The sequence below is a fragment of the Accipiter gentilis genome, chromosome W (assembly GCF_929443795.1).
Source record: "Accipiter gentilis chromosome W, bAccGen1.1, whole genome shotgun sequence".
Lineage (NCBI taxonomy): Eukaryota > Metazoa > Chordata > Aves > Accipitriformes > Accipitridae > Astur > Astur gentilis.
In genome coordinates this window covers 7,716,903-7,726,919 of record NC_064918.1, presented here as the reverse complement: position 1 = coordinate 7,726,919, position 10,017 = coordinate 7,716,903, and the positions used below count along the sequence as shown (strand labels likewise).

At 45.1% G+C, this 10,017-nt stretch overlaps 1 protein-coding gene across 1 annotated transcript; it reads left to right on the top strand.

Moving 5' to 3' along the window:
- The first annotated feature begins 459 nt into the window (after positions 1 to 459).
- Positions 460 to 3,020, top strand: LOC126035551 (uncharacterized). Its single transcript, XM_049794193.1, has 3 exons — positions 460 to 530; positions 936 to 1,168; positions 2,341 to 3,020. The coding sequence occupies exons 1-3, from the start codon at positions 460 to 462 to the stop codon at positions 3,018 to 3,020; spliced, it is 984 nt and encodes a 327-aa protein (XP_049650150.1).
- The last annotated feature ends 6,997 nt before the right edge of the window (positions 3,021 to 10,017 follow it).

The following is a 10,017-nucleotide window of genomic DNA, read 5'->3' as shown; positions in this document are numbered from 1 at the left end:
GTGGCTGAAGACAGTCACGAGTATGTCTATGGAATGTTTTTATCTTTAACTGTTCTGAGGACTGGCAAACATCCCAGCTGGCCCAGATATGCCCTCCTGTGTTGGTAGCATTGGCTGTATGTTGTTAGTTCTTTCTAGATCTTTGTTGAAGCATATATAAGTTTTATTCTTCTGTGGAAGAAAGGGAATCTTGCACAGAGAGCTTGAGTGCTTGATTCAGTCGCCGCAGATGGTGAGCCCGACGTGATCAAGAGAAAAACACGACGTGATGGAGAGAAGAAGCCGGCACAATTAAGAGAAGAAAACAATGTGATCAAGAGTAGAAGAAAAGAGGTGATTCCCCTTCACTGCAGAGACCACGCAATCTAACAGGGAGAATTTTGAAGAAGTGGCCACGACTCCAAGAAAATAGGTAACAGCAACCCCTGTGGAACAGGTGAGTTGCGAGATTGCGGTAGCATGGGGCAATCAGTTTCTCAGGAGCATAAGCTCTACTTTAACGCTTTGCAGCAGATTTTACGGGCCTCTGGGTATAAAATAACAGAGGGACAAATTGCTTCGCTTTTAATATGGGTAAAGGATAATTGTAACTGGTTTCCCACAAAGGGAACTTTTGATAGCAAGGTTTGGGAAAGAGTTGGGGGGCATTTACAAACGTGAAAAACTTTGGCCTTTGGTGTTCAGAAAAATTAATTATCACATGGAGATTTATTTATGCTGCACTGGTGCATTTACAGCCAGCAGTGAAAATCATACCAATACAGCCTGATACTGCTTTTGAGGAGACAGTCTGTAAGCAGGCCGCTAATGAGCAGGATTCTGATTCTGATAATGATTCAGGCAGGGTGGACTCTGAAAAAGAGCCGGATTTATATCCCTCATTACCTCCACCACCGCCTGCACTAACACCATTAACGCCTACATCCCGCCGGCAGGCAGACAGGCAGGCAGCGGGTGGGCAGCACGGGCTCCACGGGGTTGCCGACCCTCACCACCACATATAGGTCCCCGCTGCCTCGCCGCTGCCTCCCACCGCTTTCGCACCCGCTTCGCCGCCGCCGCCGCGCCCGCCCCACCGCTGCCTCCCGCGGCCTCTGCGCCCGCCGTGGCCACCGCCGTGCCTCCGCCGTGCCGCCGCCATCCCCCACACCCCCACCCCAATCGCCTGGTACTCCCTCTCCAGGGTTTGCAGAACTTAAAACAGAACCTGGCTTTGCTGCACTGCCTGTATCTCCTTCTCCTGCTAATCCCTCTAACTCTCTGCCTCTGTTGAATCCTGTGGCTCCTGCTTTACAGCGGTGTGGAGAAAAAACTGTAGTGCCTTCAGCTCCGCCTTTACCAGACTTTGATGCTAAATGTGACGATTCACTTAATGAGTTGGGAAAAAATACACATAGCTTGATGCAACGCTGTCAAGAAAAAGCTCTACAGCAAGGAGATACCATGTTTACTTTTCCTGTTATATACAATCCTCATAATCCACCACAGCATGAGGGTTTACCTTATGAAATGATAAAAGAATTACTGAAATCAATTCCTGAAAATCGGTTACACAATTCATTTACAATGGGACTAGTGGAAACACTTGGAAGCACTTATACTATGACTCCTTGGGACTGGAAATTGCTTATGAAAATGGTGTTGACTTCTGCTCAATATTCTGTATGGCAATTAGAATACAATGATTTGTCAGTGGAACAAATTATGGAGAACTTGTCATCAGGGATACTTATAGATCAAAACATGTTACAAGGAACAGGCCCTTACATTACACCTCAGGCACAAGCAGCTTTGCCAAAGCAAGTTTTCGATCAAGCCACTCATATTGCGATTATGGCTTTACGATGCGTACCCGAAACTGGGCAATGTATCACTTCATTTGCCTCTATATGACAGGGCTCTCAGGAACCGTACGTATCTTTTATTGATAGCCTTCAAGCCGCGATAACACGGCAGGTAGAAAATCCGGAAGCTGCAAAAGCATAATTATTTCAATTGGCTCATGAGAATGCAAATATGGACTGTCAGGCTGCACTGAAATCAGTTACAGGAAGAGCTACTGATGTTGGGGAGTATATTAAGATATGTCAAAATGTAGGGACAGACACTCATAGAATTAACATGTTAGCTGCTGCACTGTCACAGCAACTAAATGTTAATCAAGTTACTGCGATATGCTTTGAGTGTGGAAAATTGGGACATATGGCTAAGCAATGTCCTAAACGACAAAAATCCAAACGTGATAAACCTCTAAATCACTTGTGCCCTCATTGTAGTAAAGGATATCACTGGGCGAATCAACACAAATCGAAATTTGACAAAGAAGGTAATCTCTTCCAGGGAAACTACAGGAGGGGCGCGAGACCCAGTGCCCCGCAAACCGAAAGGGTCTGGAATTCAGTGCAGGCACCACTAACCGATTGGACTGCTACACAAACAGGCAGCCCACAAGAACCATCTATGACCTCCAGCCCGCAACTACAGGGAGTGCCGGGCTGGATTTGGCAACAGCAGGCGACCTCTCAATGAAAGAACACAGGATTTATATTGTGGGGACTGCAATATTCGGACCTTTGCCTGATGGCATGTTAGGATTAAGAATTGGACGATCTAGTGCTACAACACAGGGAATACTTGTATACCCTGGAGTTATTGATTCAGATTATCAAGGGGAAATTAAAATCATGCTAGCTTCAATGCAAATTCCATGTACAATTCCGGCGAACACAAAAATAGCTCAATTAATATTGCTTCCTTGTTGGGTACCTCAAAAAGTGCAAAATAATCGAGGCGACAGTAGCTTTGATAGCACCGGGAGTCCTTTTGTATCATGGTCACAGGAAATAACACAGCAACAGCCGATTTTAAATTTGCAAATTGAGGGTAGATGGTTTTCAGGATTGCTAGATACCAGAGCAGACGTTTCTATAATATCAAAAAAGGACTGGCCAACTTCATGGCCATTGCAAATAGCTCTTTCTACAATTGTTGGTATCGGAGGCACTCGACAGCCCATGTGAAGTGCCAAACTTTTGTCAGTAAAGGGGCCTGAGAAGCACAAAGCATGGATTCAGCCTTATGTACTTGACTCATCTGTACATTTGTGGGGCAGAGATTTATTGAAACAATGGCACATTACCCTAACCACAGTCAATTCAAACTTATCCTAAGGGTCACTAATGTAAAACCCCTGCTCAAAATTACATGGCTAACCTCTGCGCCCGTTTGGGTCCATCAGTGGCCGTTAAAAGGGGACAAATTGATACAAGCACATATATTAATTCAAGAGCAGTTGCAGCAGGGACACATTGTCACTTCAACTAGTCCATGGAACACGCCAATTTTTGTTATTCCAAAAAAGTCAGGAAAATGGAGATTGTTACAGGATTTACGAGCAATAAATGCAGTGTTACAACCTATGGGGATTACCCAGCCGGGAATGCCAAATCCTGCGATGATCCCTAAAGAGTGGGAATTACAAGTCATTGATTTAAAAGACTGCTTCTTCATGATTCCTTTACATCCTGATGATTGTGCACATTTTGCCTTTTCAGTGCCTAGTGTAAATAATGCTGAGCCTATGCAGAGTTATCAGTGGACAGTGCTACCTCAGGGCATGATGAATAGTCCTACTATATGTCAGATAGTAGTTGCTGCGGCTATTCAACCAAGCCAAGACGCATTTCCAAATGCTATATCATTATATGGATGATATTTTAATTGCAACGGAAACAACACAGTATTTGGAAAGTGTTGTGCAACATCTTGTAAATTCTCTGCAAACCTTTGGACTTCAAATTGCTACAGAAAAAAATCAAAAGATGCTGCCCTGGAAATATTTAGGGTAGATTCTTACAGAAAGAACAGTACAGCCTCAATCATTAAAGTTGCAGACAGATATACGAACTCTGAATGATGCTCAAAAATTATTAGGAACAATAAAGTGGGTACGACCCATGTTAGGTATAACCATGGTGGAATTAAGTAATCTCTTTAACATTCTGAGAGGTGATCCTGATTTAACATCACCACGGATTTTAACTCCAGCTGTCAAGGAAGAGTTAAATTTAGTTTCACAAAAGATATCTACGTTACAAGCCTATAGAAGGGACTTAACTTTACCTGTTGATGTGTATGTCATACAAGGTCCAAAACAACCGTTTGCTATTATAGGGCAATATGATAAAGTCACTCAGAAAATTTTATATTTGGAATGGGTGTTTCTCTCTAACACTTTAAAGAAAACTATTACACAGCCTTTAGAAATGATTGTGACTGTGGTACAAAAAGCACGGTCACGCACTCAGTGTCTCATTGGTTTTGATCCTGATACCTTGTATCTTCCTTTTTCAAAACAAGATTTTGATTGCCTTTTTCTTCAATCACAATCACTGCAAATTGCATTGGCTGACTTCACAAACAAAATTTCTTTCTCGCTGCCTAAATGTAAGTTACTGCAAAACCTTCACACATTAAACATCAAACCACAGACGATAATATCAGATACTCCTGTTGTTAATGCTCGTACAGTTTTTGTGGATGACTCTGGAAAAACTGGACGAAGTGTAGTTGCCTGGCTAGATAATGGAGTATGGCAGACATCTGTTGTTTTGTTACAAGGTTCCATGCAGCGTGTGGAATTACAGGCTGTTTAACACGCTTTAGCTTTATTTCCATTGGATCCACTCAATATTGTTTCCAATTCGGAATATGTTGTATGTGTTGTACAGCGATTACCAGGACCTTACTTAAAGGAGATAAATGATGAAGACTTATTCAACAAATTTTTGGAATTGCAAACTCTTTTAAGTAAAAGAGCTTATCCTTTGTTTATTTGTCACATTAGGTCACACACTGTGCTGCCAGGACCTTTGACTAAAGGCAATGCCGTGGCTGACTCTTTTACTGTTGGCACAGTACAATTCCACTCTGCTGTGGCCTCTCATTCCTTTTTTCACCAAAATGCTGCAGCATTGCAAAAGATGTTTAATTTGACAAAAGCACAGGCTAAAGATATAATTCATTCTTGTCCAGATTGTCAAAGAGTTGCTTCAGATGCAGTGAGCATTGGAGTTAACCCACGTGGTTTACACACTAATGCCATTTGCCAAAGTGATGTTACACATGTATCTGCCTTTGGCTCCTTGAAATTTGTGCATGTTTCTATTAATACCTTTTCCTCTTATATTTGTGCTACTGCTCATTCTGGAGAAAGGGCACGTGATGTTCAATGACATTGGTCACGATGCTTTGCAATTATGGGGGTTCCTCAAACCATTAAAGCTAACAACGGTCCAGGGTATGTAGCTGTCCTGGGTTCAGCTGGGATAGAGTTAATTTTTACAGGAACCTGGGAGGTGGGGGCATAGCCGGGGCAGCTGACCTGAACTAGCCAAGGAGCTATTCCATACCATGTGACATCCTGCCCAGTATATAAATGGGGAGCGGGCCGGGGGGTGCTCTCTGTTTTCGGTGGCGGAGCGTCGGGTCCCGGGTGGTGAGCAGTTGCACTGTGCATCACTCTTTTTGTATACTTTTTTTTTCATTAGTGCCGTTGTTGTTGTTGTAATCTCTTTGTGTTTGTCGCAGTAAACTGCCTTTATCTCAACCCTCGAGGTTCCAGTTTCTTTTCTTTTTTTCTCTCCTCCGTCTCCTCCCCATCCCACCGGAGGGGGGCGGAGGAGTGAGCGAGCGGCTGCGTGGTCCTTTGTTACCGGCCGGGCTGAAACCACGACAGTAGCTAAATCTACTCAATTATTTTTGCAACAGTGGCAGGTATCCCATGTGACAGGAATTCCACATTCACCTACCGGACAAGCAAGAATTGAGTGTGCACATCATGCTTTAAAGTCCATGTTACATAAACAAAAAAGGGGGAATATGCCACCACAAGAACAGCTAGATAATGCTATGTTAACTTTGAATTTTTTAAATCTCTCACCAGACTTAATGGCCAGCACAGTGATAGATTGGCATTTTAAAACTCCTGATTCTATTTCACACAGTCCTAAAGTACTGTATAAGGATCCTTTTAGTGGACCTGGTTGGAATGGACCTGTGGAACTAATCACGTGGGGGCGAGGGTATGCTTGTGTTCTTCTTCCCACAGGAACCAAGTGGATTCCAGCTAAACATGTGAAGCCATATCATGAGCTGGCAAAACCACTCGGACAACCCAATCCTGCACATGAAGACTCTGAATTTGAAGGAGGAGAGACAAATGACGAAGAAGCAGCGCATCAAGAATGAAAAAGCTATCACATAGGAACATTTGAAAAGAATGCAACAACAAGCTAGCGTGATGATGCAACATGTATCCTACTCCAAAGAATACCTTTTTTAGCATACCTGGCAATAGTGGCCAGCAACAGTATTGTAAGAATTCTGATCTTTTTTCTTTGCAGGGTCACTGTGGCTCAGGTGCAGCATTTTTACTGGGCCCACTGATGGTGTTGAGCCTAAGCCATGGCGTGCGAGCGGCGGAGGAATGCACATAAGTCGACTCAATATGAGTGATAGAAGTGATTCAACTTTATTTGCACGGATAGCTCATATTTATACAGTTTGCTATACTTATGCCTACTAGTCCTAATATGATTGGTACATTGCTAATGTTTATTCATTACTAAAACACACCCACTTGTGGTTCGCAGCTATGCATGTTCCTTAACATTCTCATGGGAACTTCTTCAAAAGTTGCTTATGAAACTATGCCAAGGTCACACTGTCTTTATTTTTCTCCTGATAACAGCAAGGCCAGCTATTTTCGGCCAAGACCTAATCTTGCTGCCCAGCCTGACATTCCTTCACACATAACTCTGCTCGCACAACTTTTCTATACACTCATGTCCTTTTTCATCAAGCCAATTCCCAACAATTCCCCCTTTTTCTTTTTGTGCGAGTAGAGCTTGGTGTGTCAGCTTTGAGACTCTTCGCATCATGCACCCATACGCAATTCTGACTATTACACAGATTAATATCAATATACCTAACCATCGTAAGGCTTCTTTAATCCATGACATTAGCCATGGTGTTATCCCGCTGAATATTGACTGTAACACCTCATCAAGCCAACTAGTTTCTTGCTAGATCTTTTGTGTATGATCACTTAAATTAAAGCAACACATCCCATCAACATCTCTACACCCGTGTTCTTGTGTCAAGAACAGAAAATCAATAGCTGCTCTATTTTGTAAAATTTTAACACTTGCTGTATTGCCCTTTGCAAAGATCTATGAACACAATTAATTAAACACAGTAAAAACAACATTATACCTAATAAAATACATAAGCACACAAAAAGAGGTTTGATTAATAGCTTTAGCTAGTGACACCCAAACATTCTTACTGTCCCATGGCATTAACCGATGTGGATCAATCACCGGTGTCACTGTCATGCTGCTTACTACAGTCAGTGTGTTCCATATCAATCTCAGCATAAGGTTTCAAATTTATGGGTAAATCAGGAACGTATCTGCCAGACATGGAGGATGTGATTTTTTGTCCAATTGCTGTCAAGGCTTGCCGTCCCAGTGCACTTAGTTGTCTTGTAGAAGTTAAGCTATCGCTGCCCCGCAATAAATCCAGCAGCGGCTGTAAGTCTGTATTTGTAATACCACAATACGGTCGAATCCACTGTAGGTCTCCGTTTAAATCTTTCTCCCTCTTTTTGTTTTTGAGCAATCCAGGCTTGCGTAATAACTTGGGATACCATTTTTTCTTAAAAAGCTGAACAAGGTAAAATTATTACAATAGCTGAAGTCACAATAACTACAATAATGCCCATAATTCTTTGAGCCAACCTGTTACCCCTAGTGACCCAGACCATGAGGACTATGAGGAAAATGAACCATCCATACATTCTTGTGCCATCTTGCTCCACGAACTCAGCCCAGCAATCGGTAGGTGCCAGCTTTCCGTGGGCATCCCCACAGAGGCAACGATGGCCTCACCGTACACCAGCCCGATGCTCTTCGGAAAATCCCAGTATTTATACATTTGCAGAGGAACGGGTTTTAGCACACATGGCCAGCGGGTGCCAAAAGTCCGCCTCGGTTGCAATCTATGACGCATGTGCTCGCTGGCCAGGCGCGCTGCACGAGTCATAGCCATCTTGTCTATTGGTTCATGGGCTTTACGATGCAGTTGCGATGCACAGAGAATCTTGACCTGTTATGTTAGCCAAGGTGACCTATACATTATTTTTCGGCTGAGGTAGTATTCATATTGCCACATCACCTATGATGCTCCAGATGATGATGGTCGTGCAAATCGAACAGGAGTCCATCGTGGGCCTGTATCTGTGGAAACACAATCAACCTCGTTCCCAGGTTATTAATGTGTTGAGGATTTCTTGGCTGGGCGAGGGCATGTGAGCAATCCAGCTGTTAGGTGGGAACGAAGCATAAGTTTACAAAGTGCTGGAGCAGACAAGGACGCTGTGTCCTTGTACACTGGGAAAAAGGAAGATAAGAAGAGCCTGACGAGCAACTCCTGGATGCCGAAGAATGAGATAAGTAACTGCTGGACACCTTGTGAAGAAGCTTGCACAGCCAATAGAGGATAAGATAGTGTCGCGTGAACCGGGGTATTGTACCAATTAGAGTATTGTATAAGGCGCGTGCACAAGCACATAAGGTATATATCTGTGCTAAAAGTAGTAGTAAATGGACTTCACTTGATCACATTGGTCTGTGTGTGATGTCCCCTGTGGATCCTCTGCAACATTTGGCGCCCGAACAGGGACCCTCAGATCAGCACTTTATTGTCTCTATGGGAATTTCTAGTGCAGCTGTACCGACGAGGAAGCGGAGGAGCCGGCCGAAAGTGTTCCTGCTGCCCTGGCAGGACGGCAGAAGCTTCAGCCAAGCTGGGAAGCACGACGTGAGCTTCAGCTGAGCTGGGACGCGCGTAAGTTTGAATCTTGCCCTGAGCCAGGAAAACGAGGAGACAAGTGGAAGCTTGAATCTCGCCCTGATTAGGTGAGCGGTCGGAGAAGGAAATGGGGTTGGACAAAAGGCAGGAAGCAGTCCTAAAGCTCCTTCGTAATTTTGTCTCTGAGAGAGGACTGAAATTCGATAATTCTGTGTTAAAGGGGTTACTTTTATTGGCCTGGGAGAAAGAACTTATCCCAAATGTAAATGTCGCATTTGAAGAAGCGACCTGGGATAATATAGGCAAGGCGCTGTGGGACCCTACTAACTGCAAGGGGGGTAAGGTAAAAGAGATGAAGAAATACGCAGCGCTCGGGAAAGTAATTCGAGACACGCTGGAGGCAATGAGGGCGGACCGGGAGGTAGCCGCCGCTGCCCGCGCGGCCGTGACCCCCTCTGCTGCCTCCACGGCTGCCGCGTCAGCCTACCCCGCTGGAGTTGGGGGGACATTCTCTACACAACTATCTCCACCCCCCCTGACATCCATTTCTGTTAACGCTGAGACGCCTGCACAGATGCAGCCTTTGCCTATACCCAGCCAGGCAGTTGGTGCCGAAAAAATTCTCCCGTCTGTTACTCCACAAGAAACAGGGGAATTAGGGGGGGCCGATTGTCGCCCGACAGATCCGAACCCGACAGATTCAGTGGTGACTAATGCGGATAAACAGGTTGCGGGGGTGAGGGAACCATCTCCATCGGGTAGCGCGATGGAAGAGCTGAGGGAGGTGGTGAACCAATTACAAAAACGGAGAGTACGGTCGGAAGAGCTCCTAAGGGAGGTGGTGCACCAATTACAAAAAATGGCAGTACGGTCGGGAGAGCCAGAAGTGAGGGAGAAAGGATCCTTCCGAAAGGATGAACCGAGAAGGCAAGAGAATGAAGATTCTGGACGTGTACCAGTCCCGCTCCCTCTTCCCCTCTTCTCGCCACCCCCCCCCCGCTCCTTCCCTCCTCCCCTCCCTCTCCGCCCCCCCCCGCCCGTTTGCAGCGGCGCGTGTCAGCCGGCCATGGAGCGGCCGCCGCCACCCGCGGCCGCGGCCGGCCCCTGGGCAGAACCGTCCGCACCCCTGCCACCGCCCGTTCA